This window comes from Poeciliopsis prolifica, unplaced genomic scaffold, assembly GCF_027474105.1.
Source record: "Poeciliopsis prolifica strain line A6 unplaced genomic scaffold, Auburn_PproV2 SCAFFOLD011, whole genome shotgun sequence".
NCBI classification, from domain to species: Eukaryota; Metazoa; Chordata; class Actinopteri; order Cyprinodontiformes; family Poeciliidae; genus Poeciliopsis; species Poeciliopsis prolifica.
The window spans coordinates 12,621,244-12,646,057 of record NW_026562386.1 but is presented as its reverse complement, the minus strand read 5'-3'; the positions used below and the strand labels follow the sequence as shown (position 1 = coordinate 12,646,057).

Sequence of the window (24,814 nt, the reverse complement as noted above, 5' to 3'; positions counted from 1 at the left end):
TCCTCCTCTTTCAAGATAAGTTGCAAAAGTACAGACATATAATGACCGGGAATTAAAGATCTGAATGTGTATTACACAGTTATAAATGTTCTGTAAAATATTCAGCACGGCTCATAAAAATTTAATAGCTACCTTGAGCAATTGCGTAAAAGTTGTTGATTTACGTTGAGAAATAGTTGTAAAAAGGATAAAAGGTTTTCTATTTGAGTCAATCAAATGGTCTTGAGAGTTTGTATTTTGCAGAAGTCCTTGATTTAATAGGATTCCATGATGCAAAATGGTTTGAAGTTCCTTAACTAGGAGAACATCCCACCCACACCTGGGAGGAGGCACACAGAGCTCTCATCTCAAATCCTCTCTCCTCTCTGTGTATGTTGTGCATGTCTAGAGTGTTTGTTTAGCTTGCTTAGACTTCTTTAACTTAGAGTAGGAGAAACCTGTCGTTACACTTAATTTATCTTCAAAACCCCCACAAATCTCATTGCTGCTTAAGTTGTAGGCACAGCAGGGAATTCATCAGGAAACCAAAAAATCCCATAAAGTGAAGAAGAGAAGACCTCCTCAGGTGAGCACTTTCACTGGATATTATAGGAAATTAGAAAAAGAGCACATGTTTTGCATGTGCTCTTTGACTACATTTGAGGTGATGTAGTCATAGTGGCTACAGTTACTTTTTTTTTAATTTATTATACTTTACAGGGATGACGTTCCTAATACAATTCATAACTTCAAAATATATCAAAATACTGTTCTGACTGAGAAATTGTTACAAACAGTTCTGGCAGTGATGTGACCCCATTCTGAGCATACCTGAAAGTGATGATTGGTGCTTGGTTGAATTCCTACTCCTAGTCCTGGGATGATGGCTTGATCTAGGTCACGTCAGCATACTGGCAGCACTTCTACTAAAGCAAAAAAGAAAAAAAAATAAATAAAAATCATCAGTCCGCAAAGTCTTGAAATGAGCTGAAATACACAAACTGTCAAGTTAAAAGATTAATGACATTACATCTCAAGACAGGAACTAATGTCAGCTAATGCATTGTTTTGAAGTGACAGGCTCTTAAAGCGATGCAAAACAGCTTGCCTTGGGCCACATGTGTATCAGTAAAGATATGATGCTGTGCGCGATGGACTCCCACCACAACTCAAGAACAGGCTGCATGAAGATGAAGTTCAAAAGAACTGCCTAAAGGCTTAGACTGTAAATTCCAAGGAAATTAACTTGATGGATTTTACATCAGACAGTTTATTTTGCTGTGCCTAATGTCAGAGAACATAAGTATCATGGGCAGCTGGCCAGCAGAGGGCTCTGAAATGCCTCTTCCAAATAAAACAAATGGGCCTTTCATGCACATTTTTAAAAAGGCAACTCTGTAAAGCCTGATTTAAAAAAAAAAAGGTCTCTATAGAAATGTCCTCTAAAAATTGAATTGAGATGCAACATGTATAATTTTATCCCGTCATGATTACAACACATCCACTAAACACAATATTTCCTGAAAATGTAAGATTTCTAAATTAAAAGCCTATGGGAAAAAAAAAAAAAAAAAAAAAAGGCCAGATTCAATTACAAAATTACATTTTATTCCAATTAGGAAGGGGAGTTAGACCACATAATGATCTTTATTTAATCAGTCAGTTCAATTTAGTTTATTAACACAGCATCAGTTCACAACAAATGTCACCTCTAGGCATATCAGAAGAAAAAAACAGGTCCAATTCAAATCCAATGATCAGAAATGCTTAAAGGAATCAATCCATACAATTCCATAATTTTGCCATACTGAAGTACAGTTACACACAGTGCAATTAAATCACAATTTTTAATGCATGGCAATCAAATTTAGTTAATGATGTCAATTAATAAAAAGTTATGTGTCTCACAGCAGATTGCATGTTATTGCCTTGGTATTAATTCCACATTCTGAGGAAACATGTCATGACCCTGAAGCGATCTTAATAGAAAAAAAGCCTAAAACAGAACCAGGCTGAGTATAAAGACTATCTGCTATAATCAACTGGAGTTTAGAGGACAGAAAACAGGCAGAGACAGTGGTCCTGGAGTGCATTTTTACAGGGAAGTAAAGTTAACTAGAAGTAGTTATTTTAGTTCATTAATTTGCAGTTTAAGACAAAAGGTTCTTTTGTTGGGTATTGCATATTTTGAAAATACAGTGGAAATATGACATGGAGTTACGGACAAGAAAAAAACCTTTTAATACACTGCAGTGAAACGTTCTGTATTTAACTTCAACTTCTTAATTCATTGATTTGTTTGTTTCAGATGGCATAACATACACTTTGATTGCTGCCCAGCTCTGGCAAAAAAAAAAAAAAAAAGCACAAAGAAATTTTCCAAAAAACATGAATTACCATGCTAAAAAATATTGCTGGCTTAGTAACTACTGTTAGAAAAACTGTGGACAAGACAGAATGTAAAAATGGTAAAATGTGTGCAATAATCCTGACTATAAGTAAGTAAAGTAAATCCTCCTTTTTATTCATAAACCTCTGAGTCTCATCCATTAAGAAGTTTAAGTTGCATCAGGCAAGAATCACCTTGGCAGACACACAATGGTGCAAATATATCTGTCTCCTGTCTCAGGCAACAAAAAGGTAAACTATGTAGTTGGTCTAATGAAATTATTATAAGTGATTGTTATTATTTTCTACATGGAGTGCACATCGTCCAAACATTGCTTGAGACATTTGTTTTCCATAAAGGTCAATGCATACATTCACTGCTGTCTAAAATCTCTAACCTCATTTGATAAAAGTTATATAAGTGGTCCAAAAAAATTCAGTATGACTATTGTGCTTTGCTGTTTAACTAATTTCATTAGCTTGTGGTGCTGAAGTAGCAAACACAGTGAACCATTTGTTCTTCAGTCATACCAAAAAGATGCTTCAGGCCTGTGTGTATAAGGAGTCTTCACAGTTCTATAAAATTTTGTTACCTTCATGGTCCAGAGCCATCGTTTCCCAACTGTGAGATAAATACCACTGATGGTACTTGAGCCTTTAGTGGTACTCAGAAGAGATTTTGTTGTCAAGTATTGGCAAGGTAACAAACTAATTAACTGTGATGTAGAGCTAATAAACACTAACAGCTAAAAAGATGAATTGCTAAGCTAAAAGTGTTCAAATTAGAAGAGCAATGAGAAAAAAAGGTTAATTCCCACTGCGGTACAAGTGAATAGCAGAAAACCAGAAACAAGTGTTAGTGTTATGATGTTCTTATTTGAAAACTGCTAAAAGATATGCCTGTTTGCGAGGTTTACTACTATAGCTAAAGAAGCTAATTGAAAAGCTTTTCTCTGGATTTTATATTTATTCAAGTGCAATATATTTTAGACTTTTGCAAGTTTTTTTGTTGTGATTTTATATGGTAGACAGTCATGTTGGGTTCTGATGTGGGGATTCTGTCTTGAAATGAGGTGAAATGCAAACATAAATCACTTTTTGATTTATGTTTTTGTTTTTGTTATGAAAATTAACATATTTTACATAGCCCTTCTCTGGTCAAACCAACCGTTCAAACAGGTGAACATCAAACTAGTTGTTCTAAGTGAAAATCTCATTTCACTTTAGGCTAAGTTCCTTACCGAGAGGCACATTGACATATAACCGAAGGATGTTGAAACTGAACCCATATCTCTATTGATCACCATCTGTCAAAATGCATCCAATTCTGGAAATGAAAATTCTTTCATTTGTGAAAGGATTTTGGTTCTGAAAGCTGCCAGAAGTTACTTCAACAATCTTATCAAAAGGCAAACATATTTTTATAATAAACTTAAGGTTATTTAAAATACAACATTGTTTTTGTTCTTGTCCTTGTCCTAATTTGTAATGCATAATTGCTTAAATTAAATTAAAGGAACCAAAAGAGAATTTTTTTCTCACTTCCATAAATAACTAATAATTTTGTAGTGAGTTGCTGTAGGTCCTAATTTTAATATTGAAATCAAGAGTGTCTGTACATGTACAAATTTAAAAACTGTTTTTTTTGAAGTGCAGAGATGCATGTGTCATTTTTTTTACTAATTTTTGCTAAGACATGATTTGAAAGCATCCTCATAATTTAGCTTTGTTTAGTGATATTCTGTTTCATATGGATCAGGAGCACCGAAATGAGTCGGAGTAGAAAATGTAATTTTCTGCTTCTGCTTCATTCTCAAGTGGAGGCATGATGGCAGAGCAAGTTAAGAGCTTCTTGTCCATATTTTCTTTTTAAATTGTACATTTTCTGCATAAGTAAATGCAATTATCTCCCGTAATCAGGAACTGGAGATGAGCTCCGGCTTTGAAATCTGCTCTTCTGAGACAGATGTCATTAAAATCAGCACTGATGCATAATCATCAGTGGTGCACCAAGCTCATGCAAAACATGGCTGATTGTTTTGAATGCATGACAACATTAACAGACTATGGGCAGTGCTGGGATATGCATGAGCAGTTTATAAATACTATATCAAACAGCCCTTAAATAAATGCAGATTTTTGTTAAATGATCTGAAGAAGGACAAATTTCTCTAAAATTGTTAAACGTTTAGCTAACTCTTCAGGACATTTGAAACAATGTATCATTTGAGCAGTGGCCCTAAAAGTCTTTGTAGAAAATCAGTGCTTATGGTCCATTTGCTGATTTGCAGTTAACTCAATTATCACTTTATGAAGTTTTTTTGGGCTCATTTGTCTCTACCAATTACGTATTAGTATAGTGTGAAAAGTGTTGGGCCCATTTTTCAAAACCCATTCTAATTTTGGTTTTATGCCTAATTTAGATTCTACATCAGTTGCTTTTTAAAAAAAGACTGGGTAAAAAAAGACAACTGAGATGGAAAGGCAGAAGACAAATGACAAACACTAATTGCTTCATTAATTCTGCTGAGCATATAAAAGACACAAAGCTCTTTGAGTTAATATTCCTTTGATTTGTAGAATAAATAGATCATGCATTCTATTAAGGTCAATAATTTACATAAAACAGCTGTCAGGATGATTTCCATCAAACATAAACCAAAGTTCCTCTGTAGTGGGTTTCTTCGATTTACTTCCGAAACCTCAGATTTATTTTTTTCGTTCATACAGATTCAGTGTTTTTATTTAATCTAGCTTTGATTTTGGTTGAAGCATCCTAAACAGAAAAAATCAGATGAAGAGAGCAGGATACTAAATCTATTTGGAATTTAGAAAACTGTCAGCTGGCAAAGACAAAGTCAACCTTCATCACCAGAAGAATATTTCTAGGATTAAAGGACTAGTGTCCCAAAAAGATCTTGAGAAATTCATCCGTATGCTTATTTTGAGACAAACTGAATACTGCAGCAGTATGGATGGTCTTCACAGGTTAAATCAGACAGCTGATCCAGAATATTGCTGCCCATGATCTCACTAAAACCAGAGAATAGACTTCAAAATGCTGTTAGTTTATAAATCCCTAAATGCCTGAGCACCACAATACATTGAAGACCTGTTGTCTTTTTATGCAAGAACCAAATGAGAGGAAGCAGCATTGAGTTTTTATTCACTAAAAATCTGAAACAAACTGATGGAAACCTGTAAAACAGCCAAGACACTGCGTTTCTTTAAATCAAGACCAGGTTTGTTGCTTGTTTCATAACTGGATTTCATGCTAATCAGATACAATCTTTAACTTAATTGACTTTTATTTTTATTGAAACAGTTTCCTTTTATTTCTGCTTTACTGCTGTGGTGAAAAGTGTCCCAAGACAAATTAAGCAGCTTTATTGCCTAAGACATGAAGCAGTGTCATTTTCTTACTTTTTGATTGGGTATAGGGTGTCTGCTTTCAGATTAAACACCTTAAACACCTAGACTGTTAAAGAAATGTCTCACAATTCTGAGAGCTTTCGTCTTATTATGGTCGTTGGAATTGGTTTCCAAGGAGGTGACCCTGATAAATCCTCCAGATATTCTTACCAAATATGACAGTCTTTTCCTCGGTGGGAGTTCCAGTTAAATTCTAACGTGAATTGTAACTTATCAGAATCCTCTAAATAGAGTGCTCTGTAAAAGGTGGTGAGGATTTTTTCCTCACTGCAGTCTCATGAGGAGTCTGTTATTTGCTGAGCAGAAATAGTTTACCATCCTGTAAGTCTAAATGAGATCCTGAGTGAATCAGACTAGAATTTTGTGCTGATCATCCTTTCTGCAGGAGTCGCGAGTAGGATTTTTCTTGTCAAAGTTTAGTGTTTAGATTAAATGACAAAACATTATTCCCACACCAGCTCACTCACTGTTCCACCTCTGCTCTTCATTTTTATTGTTGAAGTATCAGCAAAACTGGAGAGTCATCAGAATGAAGAGCAGAGACTTGAGACAAATCCCTGGGAACTCCCTGTGCTTATTTTGATAAAGTGCTGCTTCTTACCTCTTAATGTATTGCCTGCTGTGTGATATATAGAAAATCCCAAATCCTTTTGCAAAGTGAGGTTTTATCCGTAAGCAGAGGGAATGTCATCATAACTGGGTTTGGGATGGCTGTGTTAAGACTTTCTGGTGATGTTAAGGTGAGGCAGAATCCACCCATGCACAGGGAATACATGCAAACATCATGGCCTCAGGCCAGGATTCAAACCCAATGCCTTCCTGCTGCAAGACATCAGTGCTAACAACTGCTCTACTATGAAGCCTATTAATCCAAAAAATCTGGCATTTTACACTGTAGATTAGATTACAGCAAATTTCTCATGTCCTTGACCGTGTATAGGCACATGTCACTTCCTGAAGGCTCTGCTCTTTTTTTTGTTGCTCCTTCTTGATGATGATGCATCAAACAAAACGATTTGATTACTTGACTAGTGTCTACCACTGGAAAGCAGTTAGGATTCATTTAAGTTTTTTTCTGCTGTCTGCATGGATTTGTATAACATTTTATTGTATTTATTGCGTCAATCATCTGTGGATGTATTACGTGTGCACAATTGCACGTAGTACCTTAGAACTTTTAAGAACTAAACTATTACAGACAAGTGACAAATAATATTTGCTGTGTATTTACAAACTGGATGAAATAACCATGAGGCCTAATGCACAGATTCACATTTCCTTCCTCAGTCATACAAATGTTCAGTTTTGCCTACTTCAAGGATTTCACAGCTGCAGACATGTTCCCAGTTTCTGAAACATATTGGTGTAAATGTGCGCTGGAATTAGGATGGCTCAGGACAGATTAGTTAATTATAGACACCTGCTGTCTAAGCATGGCCTTGTGTTGTCAGGTGTTGCAGCATGAGGACGGCTCATTGCACTGGGAAGAAAAAGGTGGAGCTGCACGGACAAATGCTTTGCCATGTGCTCCGATATTGGCTTTTCTCTATCTGTGCATGTGCTGAGGACTGCCCTACAATTAAACTCTTCTAACATTTCAGAGCACCCAAGGATTTTAAAAGTTAATCATTTCGACCCCACAAATTTCAGGATAATTCAGACTTACATACATTATTTGGAATACAGTTAATGTTCTAAACAATGTATAATGCTTTTCCCACAAATTACAAACAAATTAAAAATAAATGCTTTAAAAGGCTGAACTTTTGATAGCAAAAAAAATAAATAAATAAAAATAGAAAATACCCAGAGCCACTAAGTGTCAAAGCCAATTTGAGGAGATGTGACTCTGCAATGTTTGACATAAATAAGTGGTTGCACTGAGTCGCTCTATTTGTTGCTGCCATGTACAAAGGGAGTATATTAATGAGCTGGGTCCATTAAAGCGATTCTGAGCTGAGAGCTGTACAAGAAGCCTTCCAGGCTTTAATGTTTGAGTACTACAAACAGTTTATTCAGTTTTAAATTGGTAAATTATCCCACAATTTGGTAACTTTGAGTGTCAGATCTTACAGAGCTCTCTTACTCTCCATGGAAATCAGACAAGATTATTCCAATTCACTTATGTATGTTTATTTTGCTCAAAAGTCGCTATTGTTGACATGACATGAAAGAAAATTGATTTTCAACAACTCTGAATTATGTTTTACAATGTTTTCTGTTGGTCTTTAGAAATAAATTAGAAATCCTAGGCTTCTAGTTGGTTGGTGTCTTACCAGAAGCTGAATTTTATTTACATTGAGATTTTGGACATTGCTCATCAAATATTAAGTGCTGAATGGATTCTCTTTACAATCTAGTATAATATAAAATCCACATGAATATTGTGCTTTTACCAATGAAATGTTCAAGCAAAACTCAAATTTTTCGAGTTTTGACCTTCTCTACAATCCAATCTTTATGCAGCTTTTTGTTATTACTTATAACATAAACATTGGGGTCAAAGTTCATGAGTGCATTATTGATTTTTAAGCTGAAACTCTGGAAAACACAAGAAACCAGACATATTCAAAATAAAGACAAAGAAGAGGAAAAAAAATGCTGCCAAGGCTTTTCAGTTCTTCACTAATCTCGGCAGGATGACTCCACCCTTCCTGTCTGGGAGCTTTCAGTCACACCTCCACTTAACCACTTTACCTCTGCACACGTCGTAGCAGCTGACAGGGCAGGCATCTTTGACTTTGATTGTGGATTTATAACAAGAAGTGACCAGCAGATTGTTGTTGCAACTGAAAGGACTAAAATCTTTTAGACAGTTTGCTGATGATTGAGCCATGACTTTGCAAAGGATTCCAAAAGTTGCATTGGTCGTGTGATATCTCCCAACAAGTGTAGACATTGTCCTGAATAACATACATCTGGTAAGTTTTCTTATTAAAATTGCAATTGTCGTATTTACTTTGCAAATGACGACTAAAAGTTGATATGAAGGATCATTATCTGTGATGCAACTTAGATTTCATATTATAACCATGTGTGCTCTTGCAATGATTGTATACTTCAATGTTTTTCATGCAGATATCTTGTCTTTTGTGATGCATTGTTAAATAACATATTTTTCAATCATTGTGTCCTGGATAAAGTGCATATACTATTTCCTCTTTACTCTATACCTTTACCAACTCTGCCCTGCATGTTAATGCTTTGCTTGTTTCATAGTAACCCAATTGTTGCAATGCGACAACTATTTAGAAAACAGATACTACACAGCCTTCTGATCAATAAATAACATGTCAACTTTTTAATATGAAGAAATGTTATTTTCTATTAATGCTGTGGTTGAAGTGTGTTATTCATCTTCATGAAGTCTAACTTGCAATGTTCTGCATACGCGTCTCAGGCAGATGATGTTGCACCTTGACTTTTCATAGGAAGCCCATTTTCTGTTACATAACTCAACCACTTGTGAGCTGGAAGAGCTAATTTTATCCTTACTAAATCGCTTAAGTCTCATTACTGCCAGAGCACACTGTATCAGACAGCCTTGATTGACTTGGCAGTTGTCATGTCTTCCCCTTAAGCGCTACCTTTAAGTGTCTTTGTAAAGCAGTTATTATTACAATTTACAATCATTTTTGCAGTTTTCTGGAACAAATTTCCAGAAAACTGCGAAACAGCTGAAACACTGAATTTCTTTAAATCTATGTTGAAAACCCACCTCTTTAGAGTTCCTTCTGAACCATCATAAATGAAGCACTAACCAATATTTTGATGTGTAATTATGGCACTTGACAAAATGTAATGTTTACTGGTTTTCTCAATTATTGACTGTAGTTACTGCTATGACTTTGTATTTTTGTGTTTTTAAGACGTAAAGCACTTTAAACTGCTTTTTTTTTGCCAAAATGTGCTATGCAAAAACAACTTTTGATTAAGTTGTTTGCAGAAGAGCGTTTTTGTGAACCACAACAAAAGTAGTTTTATTGTAGTTTTGCTGCTGAAGTTGATGTTGCTGGTGTCATTGAGGTCAAGGTGGTTCAAGTGACCCCAGGGATTCACTGTTACATAACAGTTTACGTCTGTGTTCTCCGGGAGATTTAAAGGCTCCTCAGGGGAGTTGATCTTTAGTCAAAGAGGCTTTAGTTTAGACCACAACAAACCTTAGCTATGTGTTGCTTGAAGGACAAAATGAGGGTCAGAGAGTTAGAGAAGTACAGGATGGATGGATGCTAAGTGCAATTAGCATCCAGAATTTAATTTTCAGCATTTTGAATAGACTGTAGAATACTTTAATGTGCTAAGACCTGCAAAAGACCTTTCAATAACAGTCTGGTAACACAAAATATCCTGGAGCCAGTCATTTATTCACATCTTTATACATCTTTCGTGATTAATTGTATGTCTTCAGTACATATAATTTTCCAAATTTGCATTAATCATCATGCAAAGCTGATTAAACAAAGGCAAAGATAACATAGCCATGGGCAAGGATGTCTGTGGAACTAAGCATTCTGTTTATTCAAATTGAAACATCAAATACATTATTTTGAAAGACAAATTAGTAGTAACTTCTGTTCTGATTTAATTCAGTTGTATTAAGTTTCTTTATTCAGAGCCAATTAAAAAGAAATGTTATTTCCAGGCACTTGACATGGCAAAAGGGTGACCTTCATTCCCTGTCATTAAGAGTCAGATTTAGTCCCTATTTAATTCATATAAATTCAGCACATTCAAACAAAGTCAATATGCAGTCATTGCACACACCTTCATTCAATCTTATAAATACTGTCAAATTCAGGGAACCAATGAATACTTAACGCTAAAAATATATCCCAGGAAACCTAGACAGCTGCATTGATTACTTCGCAGAGATTTGACCTCCTGACTAAGCATGTGGTGAATGAGGGAAGAAATAACAAGAAGAAACCAGGCTTGGTATGATGGGTTGTCAGCTGAAACGTGTGTGAGGACTAGAATCAAAGGAAAAAAGTCCACACAAACTTTCTATGGGAAAGTAAAAGAGAATATGTAGAGTAAATGGCATCACTAACTTCTGTTTGTGGCTTCATCTAAGAAGAAGGAGACAGTTCAACACAGAAACTAGGCCTTCCTCCAACAGGGGAAAATTAATAGGAATAACTGCAAATGACACAGAAACAGAAGGAATTCTAATTACTTTTATTTTATTTTATTTTTGAGAATAACAGCTGTTATATTTGATAGCATTCCTGAAACTTTTAATGAGTTTGCCCACATTAAGGAAACAAATGGAACACAGTTAAATTAATTAAGTTGTGTTTAATATTTTTATTACTTCTTCAATTATAAAACAGGAAAATTTAATCTAACAATTTGTCTGCAGAGTACTGGCTTTAGATAAAGTCTAAAATTCAACCATACAACCTCTGTCATTATCTTCTATGACCTGCAAATAAACAATAACAAGTGAATAACATTACACAAGTGTTGTTAGTGTTGCAATGATTATTTAGAAGAGGACCACAAAGCAGAACTCATAAAGCTTTTTATGAGTCTACTGAGAAAAATAAAAAGTAGTGCCAATGGCAAACAAAACAACTGAACAGCTACTAAGCAGAACAAAGCAGAAACTAAAACAATGCAAATACAAAGTCAACAGAAACCATTTGAAAAGAACAAGGAAAACATACTGGAGAGAGGCTATAGTCGCTTGAATTGATTAACAAGAGACAGAACAGTTGGATCTTGTCTCTAAGGCATTTAGAAACAAGAACAGGCACTCTAAAGAGAACTGAAAATTTATAGGACAACTGAGAGTCTAACTTCACATATGGATAAAAAAAGAGAACAAAATCTCATTGAATATAAGATTAAACCAAGAAGATGCTTCCTGAAACTGAACCAAAACCCACAGAATAATTAAAACTATCACTCCTACACACCAACTCTTCTCTCTATGTATTTTTCAGTGCCATCAAAATGCAGAAGCAAGTGGAGGTCAGGATGAGCGAGAGCCACATAGACCCAATCGTGGCGACTCCTGAGAATCCATGCAACAATATATGTGAAAAGATAATGAAGAACATGGTTCTCACTCTCACAATCCTGGGTAAGTCCATTATCCCCCTACTTCCATGAGTCTACACACAATCCATTTATCTTCAATTCTCATATATCCTGTTCAGGGACTCACAGGGGGTGGAAGTATATTTCAAACAATAGACTGGTTTGACATGAAGTGGGTCACCAAAAACGGGACTGGAGCAAGTGGATGGATTAAAAAGGTCCAGTGAAGATTGAGTGTTCCCTGCAGGCTTCAGAGTCTACAAAGGATCAGCCTATGCCTTTTTTTTTATTTATTTAATTCCTGTAAATGACACAGAAGCAAACAAAAGTGCAGTAAACATATCATTGGTGTTCATGTTTACAAATATAAAAAATATTTTTCAAATATTTAAAGTGATCTGAACTGTCCTGTTCACATAGGCCATTATTTCAGTTTGCAACAGTGTATGAATTTGGTGCCCAGATGGGATTTTGGCTTAGTGTTTCTTAAATTGGGACATTCAGATCATGAAATAACTGTCCAACACATGTCTGACTCAGTGGGTGTGCACCATTTGTCCATCAGCAAGGAAACTGGCGCACAGGTTGGACATAGTTTGCGCCAGATGCCCCAATTTAAACCCACAGAAGAGAAAAGTTGACTCTCACTTCAACCATCTAAAGTGGGAGTCTCTATTACCCCTAAACTCTGATGTGTTCACAGTGTGTGGGTGGATTTTTCTCTGATGTTCTATTCTTCAAAAAAAAAAAAAAACCTAATAGATTGTTCAGAGCATCAATAAAATATCTGAAATAATGAATAAAGTGAATGAATCAATGGGATAGGATGGTTGCAGGCTGTGACTGAGAGACTCCTTGTAGTAACTTTTATTATTTTATTTTTATGTTATAGTGAATAATGTTATAATAAAACACAATCCTCTGAGAGGCCACATCTGATCTTGCCCAGCGAGCAAATATTTTTCTCTCCATTTAAAAGCGAAACTCCTCCCACACCGCCTTGCCAAGGGATCTGCTTGACGATTAGGAAATGTACCTTCTTAATGTGATTTGAACTTGTTAGCAGAGGTTTTTATTCAGTTCATTCTCCTTGAACATATTTTTGTGCGTTGTTTTGAAGAAGCGTCTGAAGAAAAGAGAAAAGTTCTGTCAACTTCCATGATGGGAAAAATTAAAATCAATTATGAGTAAATTTCTCATTCAGAACCAAAATCAAATTGCAGCTATTTCACATTGTGCTCATATTCTACCATCAAAAGCCACTGGCAATATCAGGTGATAGCCATGTGTTTCTCATCATACCTACATGTGCAATTAGTGGAGAGCAACTGCTGCACCTGGCTTCAACAATTGCAGCAGCTGCTGCCTGTCTTTGGGCTCTGAGAGGAACTCGAAACATCAGAGAAAAATCCACCCACGCAGTGTGAACACACTGGAGTGCAAATATAAAGAGTTCAAACTTTTGCATGTTGGAATCTCTTGTAAAAGAAAGAACGTTTCAGAATTTTCTGGAGCTTATTACATTGAAATACACTGATTAATGGCCACCCTTTTCATAAGATTCCTTGCAATAGTTCTTATTTATGTAATGTCAGTGCAGGGTAGGCAGGAAAAGGCAAATTAGATTAGTCACTGATTGACTTACGAAATATTCTAAACCTTTGCTCTTTGTTTATTATAAATCACAATCACAATGTCCATGTCTATAGTTGAAACTCCAACTATTATGCTGATTGTTAAAAGAAATATGTGAATAATATGAGATGTTGTTTGCAGAAAGGGTGTTGACATATTTCCTCTGAACATGTGTTTACATAAGAGTTAAGATGTTTTATTCCAGCCCATAAAGTCTCCAGGCTCTATCTTTAATGTTTCTTTCTCTCTTTTACAGGTGTGTTTCTTGGTTCCATTGCTGGAATGCTTCTACGGCACATATCACCCCTCCCTCCTGACGTTATAATGATCATTGCCTTCCCTGGGGAGATCTTAATGAGGATGCTAAAAATGCTTATTTTGCCTCTTGTTGTCTCCAGTTTGGTCACAGGTGGGTGAGATTCGTTGTCTGTGCGGCATGAAATGTTCTGCTGAATTTGCAAACAAGTGTCCTGAAATGAGGTCACACTGTACTTTTGCTGTAACCTGGGAGCTGGGTTGCAAAAGGGAAAAAGGAAGTCCGTGTCATTTTTAATTTTTTTAATTTGTGTTTGTTTGGCAAACTAAAAAGTTCCTACAAAGATATGTATTTTTTCTGTTTTGGGGAACTTATGAGCAGCTGGTATTGTTTCCCCTCAATTTGAAGCTGATTTTCTCTTTGAAACATTCACAAGACAAAATCTGAACTGTAAAACGGTTTAATTTGCAACATTAAATGTAGCTCAGGGTATTGTGCTTGACGCTGTCTCTTCTATTATGAATTATGGCAGACAAAGTTTACATTGTTTTCTGTGTTTCTATTGTCCTGCATAGACATTAGGGTAGATTGATTGATTTGATTGGATATAAAAGTTGTAACCTTGGAAAAAGAAAATCTGAAAAACATTTTCCAAGTATCAACTTTTCAACAAATATCTCTTAAACATTAAAAAAATTAAGAAAAAAAAATCCAGGAATTTTTTTTTCTGAAACATTTTTTTTTTCTCTCTCCAACAGGACTTGCGGGTTTGGATGCCAAATCCAGTGGTCGTTTAGGCACCAGAGCGATGGTGTACTACATGTCAACAACAGTAATTGCAGCTGTCCTTGGAGTAATCTTGGTGTTGGTCATCCATCCAGGGAATCCCAAACTGAAAGCTAATCTAGGACAGGGAAGAAAGAACGATGAAGTATCCAGCGTTGATGCTTTCTTCGATCTCATTCGGAATCTTTTCCCAGAGAATCTGGTCCAGGCCTGTTTCCAGCAGGTAGGAGTCACACAAAGAATTTTCTCTCACCATATAACGTGATGTGTCAGCTGCTCCCACTTATTTCTTTTTTTGCCTGTTTTTAAATGTCTTTCTTGTCCAGATCCAGACAGTAACCACCAAAGTACCAGTGCCAACCAACAGGACGAGAGCACCTCCACAGTTCACAGTTAAGAGGTCACTTCAGTTCAAGAGTGGGATGAATGTCCTCGGTAGGTGCAAATTCAAAAATCCCACATTATGTCTGAAATAGGCTGACAGTGCCCTTAAAGAAAAACAAAACATTTTTCACTTATTATTTTAGTTATATAAGAAAAGAAAAAAGCAGCTTTTTTAAATTGAAATATTTGTTATGTATTTTATTTCTGTTTGTGTAAGTTTATAGCTAAATAAGATTTGTAAGAGCATACTAAAGAAAAACCTTTAGTCTTTTCACCACTAGTTGTTTAGATCATCCCTTTACATTTCTACATGACCTCCTCATCCTCAATTTAAAGATATATGAGTCTAACTAGGAGGTATGAATCAAACATAATGAACAAGAGCTATGTAGATTGAAATCCAAACCCTTTTCAGACTGACGGTTAAACTCATTATGATGAAAAATGCAAGAGATAAAATGTGTTTAAAACAATATTTCATTCAAGCAAAATTAACATCAGTATTATTCTGCATACAGGGCTGATTGGATTCTTTGTGGCTTTTGGAGTTATAATGGGGAAAATGGGAGAGAAGGCCAAGCTGATGTTGGAGTTTTTCAACGTTCTGAATGAAATTGTTATGAAGCTCGTGAGCGCAATTATGTGGTGAGTGCAGGTTTTCTCCATTATTGTGTTTTTTGCATTCATTCTGGAAAGAAAGGAAACTGTTTAACAATGTTACATTATATCTCTTTTCAGGTATTCTCCAATTGGTATCGCCTGCCTTATCTGTGGAAAAATAATCTCCATCGCTGACTTGGAGATGGTTGCGAGGCAGCTTGGGATGTACATGGTGACTGTGATAGTGGGCCTAATCATCCATGGAGGCATTTTCCTTCCGCTAATATATTTTGTGATAGTAAAACAGAATCCCTTCACCTTCTTTATGGGAATATTTCAAGCCTGGGTCACAGCACTTGGAACGGCATCTAGGTAAAATAGACTTTTGATTTTTTTATGTTCTATTGTTTAAACTCTCTATCTTTGCTATAATATTGCACAACAATCAAACAGTTATCTATGGTACCAATCAGTGTATTTGAGAAGAAAACAATAGGGCTCTATTCAGAAACTGATTTTAGCAGAATCCAATTACTCTTTAAGAAATACATTACATGAACATCTAATAACAACCTATCAGGAATCAATCATTATTTACAGCAGAAATATATATCAAGTCACTGTAAAACAAAACAGACACGTCAGTTCATTTATACCATTGTATGTGGGGATCTAGATAATTTCACATATTTCTTTATAATGGCTCACTGTTGTTTTTTTATGACTAGACCCGGTAATAAAAAAAAATAATAATAAAAAAAAAATAATTACCGACAGTCTAGAAGCGTTGTTGTTGTTTTAAGATTTAGCTATAAATGTAAGTGGAGTATAAAACCTAAATATCACTGTCATCATGGAGAATGTTTTTGTCTGTTGATTCACCAGTGCTGGCACCTTGCCTGTCACATTCCGATGCTTAGAGGAAAACCTGGGCATTGACAAGAGGGTCACACGCTTTGTCCTCCCTGTGGGGGCCACCATTAACATGGACGGTACGGCGCTCTACGAGGCGGTGGCGGCCATCTTTATCGCTCAAATGAATGGGATTGAGCTGGACTGGGGCCAGATAATCACTGTGAGGTGAGGATGTGGCCAGAGATAAATGTTACAATTGCATTGCTTTACTCTGTTTTCCTTGAGTTTTTAAAATTGTCAAATCATAAATACCGTTCATCATATTTTAATTTATTCTTCACTAACCTTAAAATGTTCTCAAATAATTTAAACCAAGCAACCTTTAATTCTTTAAGAATTGGTTTGTTTATTTATTTATCCCCAGAATATCCAGATTTTAGTTGTGAATCTGTTATTAATGGTATTTCTACTGCATTTACATCCAATACTTGCAAAGAAAAATGAAAACATTCAGCCTTTGGCTTCACCTGCTAAGAGATGAATTTGTCTCCTGTTTAGCATGACAGCCACCTTGGCCAGTGTTGGAGCAGCCAGTATTCCCAGTGCAGGACTTGTGACCATGCTTCTGATTCTCACAGCAGTGGGACTCCCCACTCAGGACATAAGCCTCCTGGTCGCTGTTGATTGGCTGCTGTGAGTTGTACACAAACACTGCTTTCATTATTGAAAACTTAAGAGCTGAAGGCCATGTTAGCATTAGTTTTATTCTAAAACTTAGAATTTTAGAACCAATGTAGAGAGTTAGGTCATTTTAGAAAATCACATCACTATGATGAACATCACAATCATTCTGATTGATTTTTTTTATATCAATTTAATGATCATATATAATGTTTATGACATCAAAAGCCCAAAAAAGAGACATAAAGAGAAAAGAGAAAACCACCTGAAGATCATAAAAATAAATGTTCAGTATTTAGAACCAAGTCATACAATTTTGGAGGTGATATGAGTTTGGACCATATCTATCTAATAGAACAACGCTAATGTTTGTAGTTTGTTGTAATAATTTGCTCATATATTTTTTCTTTCTATCATTTATCAACATGCAGCGATCGTTTCCGGACCTCTGTTAATGTGGTTGGGGACTCCTACGGTGCCGGAATTGTTTACTACCTTTCCAAAGACGAACTGGACATGTATGATGCCCAGCAGACCCGGATGGATGACTTTGAGATGGCAAAGACACAATCATTTTTTGAAAACAACACCAACCAGAATATGTATACCCACCACAACTCAATCCTGATAGACGACTGCAAGGTACATTTCACATTAACAGACATAGAGACTTGTATGTAGAGAAAACCCTCAGCTTTGTGTTTGTCCTATTGGTGTGCTTTCTTTTTTTAATTTATCCCTTTATGTGTCTTTGGTCATAGCACTTGTGATATTTTCATTCATGAAAATATATTTATAAGTGGTGAAACTTTAAAATAAATATGTCCATATTTATTTGTTCACCCATAAACAGAACGAAAAAGCAGTTTTTGTGATACCAGATTCAGCAAAAGCAAAGTCTGTCTTTTTTTGTTTTATTAATCAAGAAGTCACAGAAATACTAAAAGGATTTTTCTTTCTAAACTTTAACAACACTGTGTTTTCTTGTGAATGCTTACATTTTAATTTTATTTATTTATTTTTTGTGCTGTAATATTTTTATTTGCTTTGTCTAATTGGACATGTATTTATGGCAACCCTAACCAAATTACACTCGTTAATCAACAGACAAGTTTTTAAATTCTTTTGCAGCCTGTGGTATGCATAAAGACTGCTAATTCACCATATGTCATCGCTAGCGATGCATTGCATTCATAAATGCCTCAGACTTATTTTTGTAGTTCTGTTTGTGCACAAACAACAGAATTTGTTGACATTTCACTGCCCATGTTATACTGTCAGTATTGTAATTCGGTTGGGGAGAGAATCCATAAGATACATGACCAACTTTGGAGAAATGTTTTGGTGTTCTCAGTAAGAGGAACATGTAAACAGAACCTCCGTATCCATTTGTTTGTGATATGGCATATTTGACTTTTTTGGGGGGATTTGTAAACTAAAGTCTGTCAGCTGGTTAATGCTTTCAATGTAATGAAGGAATGGCTTCTCTTCCCACAACCACTAAGTATTTGTTCATGATGGTGCCTTGGCCCAAATAGTTAGCTGTTCTTGATAATTGCTTGCAGGTCAAAAACGGCAAAAATGGCAACACTCCAGAGTTCTCTATTGTTGAGGAGGATCCATGGAATTTCAAGTAATGCAGATTCAGCACTCTAGCCTGCATTTGACCAGTTGTAACTTTCGGAGGACACTAATTTAATAAAAATAAACAAACAAATAACAAAAAAAAGCATATATATTTTGTACAAGGACACAGAGGGCGCAATGAGATGACAGAATTGAAACTCTTCTGCAAGTCAACAAAGGGTTCCCTTTCTCTCCCGAGTAACCACTGGAGGACGCTGTGCTTTTCCATCGTAAATTTGATCTTACATCTGGAAGTCTATGCATAAACTGGAATAAACTTTTCTGCTTCAAGCAATTCTTCGGATGAGTCAAATAGTTGGCTGACGACACTCAGGACCTTACTCAGGGTTGCTGCATTCTTCCTTTCTTGTCAAGACAACTGATTTCTTTATTGTTGTGTTTAATCACTTGCTCCATGGCCTAAGGAACAAAGACATGAAAATGTTGGAAAAATTGCCTTGGCAGTCAAGATTGTAACAAAGAATCAGAATGAAGTAAGACATTTGCTGATGAAATGCAAACTTTGTCATTAAATATTTGACATTCACAAATGTGTAACTTTCACTGCTGTTTGATTTATCCAAAGACTAAAAAGAACATAACCAAAATGAAGCCCTGCTTCAGCGGGCATTAACTTAAAGTACAGGACTGTTAAGCGTCGCATTACCTCTGACTGTTTGATTTATGGGATTATACCTTCAGACACGTGGTCAAGCCTAAGAAGTAAAGCTTAAGACTTAAGACAGGGAGTGGCTTCTAAAAGTGGCAACAAACAGAACAGAATGTGTCGCGGAGAAGAAATCGGTTGCTGTGTTTATTTATTTATCTATTTCTACTTTACATGTCTGTTCTTACGAACTTATGAACCAATGAGTGTCTGCTTGCATATGACCTGGGAAGGATGTTTGATTATGTCGGTGCATTTTGGGGCTGAAAAGAGCAAAGATTAAAAGGAAAAGAAAGCTAGTGGTTCAACAAGAAAAAACAAACAAAAACAAGATTTCTCTGAAAATCTAAGTAGGACATAGGTTTTTGTGTTTTATTACAAACTGTTCTTTTTTCTGTGCTATACAACAACCTTGCCTTGAAGATGTCACATTCAGAGTGTGATCACTTTGACTAAAATATTTCTGGACTGACGTTGCTAAACTTTTTAGTGGACTTAAATTCACCCGATACATTTGCAGAGAAAACACAGCATTTGAGGATGGCTGGGCCTTCTCACAAGATTGTTTTAGATTTTGTAGATTTTTCACATCAGATTTGCATATAAATAACAAGGTTGTAATTGGATCTAGACTTAATTGTCTATGGTCACATCTGTTTAGCAAGTGCACACTAAATTTTGCCTCCAGCACTTTCATAAATCCAGCATTGTAACTACAAGGTCACTGAATGTTGTTTTCACATGTTTTTGAGTATTCCAGGCTAAGAAACCCTAATCAATCCTAGCAAACAAATGGATTATTTTTTATAAGCAGCAGCTTATACATCCTTGTTTAAAGTGCCTGCTTGCACTTTGTGTATATATACATTTTAGAGATATACAAATCAAGTGTTTAGACTTGACTTTTTTGTCACAAGTGTTTTTGCTATCCTAAATATTTCTGAAAAATACTATTCTTATTAACACTGTTAAGCAATAATAGAGCAATGCTATTTCTCTACTTATTTATTGGCCCAATAGACGTTTTAATGGGCTGTGAAAGAGTAAGATAAAGACGTACTCAAACAATTTCTCTTGTTTTTTTTTTTGTTTTTTTTAAAGGAGCAAATTTTATGACTTTGCAAGGCATGCAGGCTGTATTTTTTGGTTCTGATTCTGCTGAGGTGGTTTTGAATGTGTGCACAACTTGATGTTGGCAGCTACATTATGCCTACATGAATAAAACCATCAAGCCCTCTGATTTGTATGGCTTTGTCACCTTGAAAGACTAACTGCATAATTGTATTTATATTTTTTAAATCAGCTATATGTGAAATGCATCAAAGTTCATTTTTCATTGGTTTTCTCATTTGAAATATACATTATTAGTGAGTTTGACCCATTTTGTTTCTGTTTACTTTTATCATTTAAAATTTCAGATATACTATATTTTAATTTTTTTTCAATGCATATTTTGGAGAATGAATACAAATTTCCCTGTTCATAACATTGGCTGACTACAGAACTGAATGAACTTGTACTGAAGGATTTGTCCAGAAAATAGTGTGCGTAAATCTTTTAATACATGTGTGTAAATATGAAATAAAAACACAGATAAATATGTACCGATGTGTTTCTGTTGTGTTTATTTCCTGTTTGACGTGGGATGCAGTGGATATTCGGCAAGTGCATTTCACAACCTTTGAAGTGCCGTGTGGGAGAAGGAAGAGCAGTGGAGTTAGCAGGCTGAGCTCCATACAGTGCTCCCAGCTTGCAAAATGAAAATGGGAAAGCAGCAGAGTAGTTTCATATAAGTTAGAACACACAAAACATTATTCACTATCAAGACTCTCAAATAATATTAAAACAAATACACATTTAAAAAATACAAATTGTAAGAAAGTAAAAAAAGGAAAAAATAATATACATTGTAAAATCTTTCCTTGTTGAAATGAAATAAAATATATTTGTGCACCACACATATATATTTGTCTATCTTACAAGTAATGAAAAAAGTTAATTATGAAAATAAATATCTCTGCCATTTTTTTTTTTGCTTGTTTTTGTTTTGTTTTACAGTTCAAGTACAGGTCTCGTTAAAGCTTTTGAAAGGCATCATTAAAAAAGAAGAAAAAAGAAAAACAGCCCAATTTTGACAGATTTAATAAAAAATATGTCAAGTTTTGTTCCTTTGTTCAAATGTTATAATCTTTAAGAAACAGTCTTATGATTAACAGCTGAGTCTGAGGGTTGGTCTCTGAAACTCAGTCTTATGAATGATGGTCAGTAAGATCGTCCAGTGGAATAACCGTGTACTCAGTTTCCATTCCATTCTCTTTGGGCTCTTCTTTGTGCAGGAAAGTCTGCATCTCCAGCTCCCTCTTCTGGTTCGAAGCATTAGTTTTGTTCTCAGATGTCTGCTGTGGACCATTCCATCTACATATTAGGAAGTCAACAACAAAAAATTAATTCAGCACTTAAAGAGTGTAGGAGTAAAAATAGTGATTGGTATTCCAACAGTTAGGTCTTACTTGTCTCTGGTAGCAATGGCAGCGCAAAGAGCTATAAGTGCAGCCAGGGCAATTAGAAATGCAAGGATGATGATCCAATCTGGACAAATGGTTTTTGGTTAAAATTGGTTATTTTAATGGAATTAATGAGTCACAAATACATATTAAAAACTATGCCTAAACTTACCAGGTGTGATGTGTCCTTTGTGCATGCCTACATCTTCTGTTAATAAGAAGCAGAACAACTCAGAATTAAACATTCTCTAGGACAATACAATATTGTTCTATCAAATATTTAATTTACGTATGATCATAATTATTTACAAAAAATTTACCTTCGGGGTGATGAACTTGTTTTGTTGAAACTCCTTCGGTAAAGACCTCTCGACCTTTTCCTAATTGTCCGATAAAGCCTCTGCCTATTGGCTTTAAAAAAATTTCAGTGGATGGTGATTGCATAGACTTTTTTGTGGAGGAAGGGGTCAATGCAGTTGAAGCACTCTGAGATGTTGTCGTAGGACTTAAACTGAATACTGAACTGTCCCTGCTCCCATTTGTTAGGAAATCTGTGCTCGTCTGTAGAATGACTGTAGATAGCTTGGCAGATTCTGTTGTAGGAGATTCTGTGAAGCCACTTCCCTCAACTGGGGTTTCAAAGATCACTTGTGGAGACGGAGAAATAGTTCTAGTGATTTCAGGTGTTTTGGTTGTTGGTGAAGTAGGTGTCCCGAGGAAACCACTGCCCTCGTTTGAGTCTACAAACAATGTCTGCAAGTTGGTTGTGGTCGTTTCATGTGATTCAGTGGCAGAAGTACGGTAGAAACCGCTGCCTTCAGGTAAGATTTCCAAAGATGGCTGCTGGGATGCCTGAACTGTTGTATTTATTTTGGGTGGCTCAGTTGTGAATGAGGGGCCAGTAAAGTGTTCAACAAGGAACCCATCAGTCATGGCCTCTTCTAGAACGTCCTCCTCTGGCCTGGCAGGAATCTGGGTCATAGCTAGAACAAAAAGAAAAATCTATGAATGAACTGATATATTTACAAACTGGTCACGACATGAATGGAAAGGAAAGTTTCTAAGCTCTTTTATGTATTACAACAGATAATTGAACCAGGGGTTCTCGTGTTAGCTTGTTTTACACTCCTCTTTGATATAAGGTGTGGTGAGAACCATAATAATTAACCTGTGTGACTAATATTTGGGAAACAAAAGAGACAGAATGACAAAGCATTATTCTCAAAATATGTCACACCTACTTCATCAGAGCAATGATGACTAATGAAGTTACTTCCCTTTTACTGGGAAAGGATAAATGTTGAAAAGGATGCAATAGGATAAATAATGGTGCAAGCTCACTGCTAAGCATGCTAATGTTTGTTTTGCCCTTACAAATGTAAATTTGTGAATTATTATATGCTATTTTTAGACGTTTGTCTCTCATTTATATGTATTTCTTTGTTTTAGTTGCAAAAGTGACTTTTCAATTTAAAATTATTTTAATGGAATTAATGAGTCACAAATACATATTAAAAGCTATGCCTAAACTTACCAGGTGTGATGTTGTTAATGTCTTATTCTTGCAACATTTCAGAGATGTTTTTTGGCTACAGACAATTGTCTCACCATACCCTGACTCATGATCACTGATGGTGAGGAGTCAGAATTCACATTTGGGACATTTTTATTTATTTTGTTTGTTCTCTTCATTGCTTATTTTTCCATAGCTAAAAGGTTGAAGTACTATTTTATGCAAATTTTTTATCAACAAATTGATGGTAAAATTTGAAAAAAAATGGATAAATAATTTTTCATATTAGATAATAAAACCTATACTAATGCAGAAAAGGTAGGAAACTGTCTGTCCATCATTGAAAACAATAACCTGGGCCGTTACCTTTAAAAATAGATAAAAGTGAAGGGCCTTAACTTTAAATCATGTTCTTTTTCTCTTTTGCTCAGTCATGTTCATGTAAGGTGTATATCTCTTCTGAGATTAGTTGTTGCCCAAACTGGTGTAACAACTATTTGCTGATATTTGGTTTCACAGTAATCAAGATCAACACATAAATGCACCTACTGGAGCAGCTCACTATTTTATTTTTTTTTACAAAGCCCTCTGTGTGTTCTCTGGGGGTGGCATTGAGACTTGAGCAGCAGCTAAGAAATATGACTCGTGCAGGAGTTAGAGCTAAAATACACAGAGAATTATAGCTACATGCTGAGTCATAGTGTAAAGTTAAAAGACTACATACTATAGAATAAAAAAATTAGATTTGGTCAGTCATACTAAACCATGATCAGAATTAAGTGACAATCTCTCAAAGCAATTTTTTCTTACTTCTCAATTAATTGTTACAATTATATCATCAAATATATTCTAATGATATTATTGATTTGAAAATTAAATATTATAGAAAGAAATATATATCTCACAGTCAATAGGTGAGGAGTGGATCACGGCAAGAAGTCCAAGAAAAATCGCTGGAAAAAGATTCCTCATCTTCATGATAGCAATGATGCCCAGGGCTGAGTCAACAATTAGCAAGCTTGAACTTTGTAAGTATGAATCTGAAGCGGTTGAATCACGCCTCTGCCTTTATACACAAGCAGAAGGTATCACGTCAGAAACAAGCACTCAGGAAGGTAGACACACCTGTTCATGAAAGCTCCTCCTCCTCTCACTTTCTCACGCTTTTTCTCTCCTCCTTGGGCAGAGCATGACAAAATACACATGCTAGAAAATTCCCTTCCCTTGGCAGCTTCTTTTTGGTTATATAACGTTAAAGAATATGCAAAGAAAAACCACAAAACATGCTGTAGGCTTTGTCATTTTTCATATAGAAAAAATTACTTCAAAAAGATAAGTTACACAGCTCTTTGGTTTGTTTTTAATCAAATAAATATATATTTACTATACTACTTTTTCTGATGTATATCGCATATAGTCCTAACTTTAAAACACCTGTGAATAACAATGAAAAGTGACATAAT

The 24,814-nt window shown here is 35.5% G+C and overlaps 2 protein-coding genes across 3 annotated transcripts; one reads left to right on the top strand and one right to left on the bottom strand.

Moving 5' to 3' along the window:
• Positions 1 to 367: 367 nt before the first annotated feature.
• LOC129364210 (excitatory amino acid transporter 2-like) lies at positions 368 to 20,914 on the top strand. 2 transcript variants are annotated; one of them, XM_055036727.1, is made up of 11 exons: positions 368 to 565; positions 11,748 to 11,887; positions 13,736 to 13,888; positions 14,494 to 14,744; positions 14,848 to 14,956; positions 15,424 to 15,550; positions 15,644 to 15,877; positions 16,391 to 16,585; positions 16,919 to 17,053; positions 17,473 to 17,683; positions 18,607 to 20,914. In XM_055036727.1, exons 2-11 carry the CDS (start codon positions 11,758 to 11,760, stop codon positions 18,676 to 18,678), a joined length of 1,617 nt encoding a protein of 538 aa, XP_054892702.1. In that variant the 5' UTR covers positions 368 to 565; positions 11,748 to 11,757; the 3' UTR covers positions 18,679 to 20,914. The 2 variants fall into 2 exon arrangements, with proteins under 2 accessions (XP_054892702.1, XP_054892701.1); XM_055036726.1 differs by lacking the exon at positions 368 to 565 and adding an exon at positions 8,508 to 8,720 and having other exon boundaries at positions 18,607 to 20,913.
• An 18-nt stretch (positions 20,915 to 20,932) lies between these two features.
• On the bottom strand, positions 20,933 to 24,376 carry LOC129364212 (mucin-2-like). Its single transcript, XM_055036728.1, has 5 exons — positions 24,257 to 24,376; positions 22,159 to 22,821; positions 22,011 to 22,046; positions 21,845 to 21,923; positions 20,933 to 21,749 (listed from the first exon to the last, which is right to left on the bottom strand). Exons 1-5 carry the CDS (start codon positions 24,327 to 24,329, stop codon positions 21,584 to 21,586), a joined length of 1,017 nt encoding a protein of 338 aa, XP_054892703.1. The 5' UTR covers positions 24,330 to 24,376; the 3' UTR covers positions 20,933 to 21,583.
• Positions 24,377 to 24,814: the final 438 nt, after the last annotated feature.

What these genes read in the sequence shown, in the direction of transcription:
- LOC129364212 (XM_055036728.1), bottom strand. Translation starts at nt 24,329, where the DNA reads ATGAAGATGAGGAATCTTTTTCCAGCGATTTTTCTTGGACTTCTTGCC. An exon ending in CCACTCCTCACCTATTGACT is followed by an intron (nt 22,822 to 24,256) that starts GTGAGATATATA and finishes TTTTTGTTCTAG; the next exon opens with CTATGACCCAGATTCCTGCC. An exon ending in ACAAGTTCATCACCCCGAAG is followed by an intron (nt 22,047 to 22,158) that starts GTAAATTTTTTG and finishes TCTTATTAACAG; the next exon opens with AAGATGTAGGCATGCACAAA.
- LOC129364210 (XM_055036727.1), top strand. Translation starts at nt 11,758, where the DNA reads ATGCAGAAGCAAGTGGAGGTCAGGATGAGCGAGAGCCACATAGACCCA. An exon ending in TCCAGGCCTGTTTCCAGCAG is followed by an intron (nt 14,745 to 14,847) that starts GTAGGAGTCACA and finishes TTTCTTGTCCAG; the next exon opens with ATCCAGACAGTAACCACCAA. An exon ending in GCACTTGGAACGGCATCTAG is followed by an intron (nt 15,878 to 16,390) that starts GTAAAATAGACT and finishes TTGATTCACCAG; the next exon opens with TGCTGGCACCTTGCCTGTCA.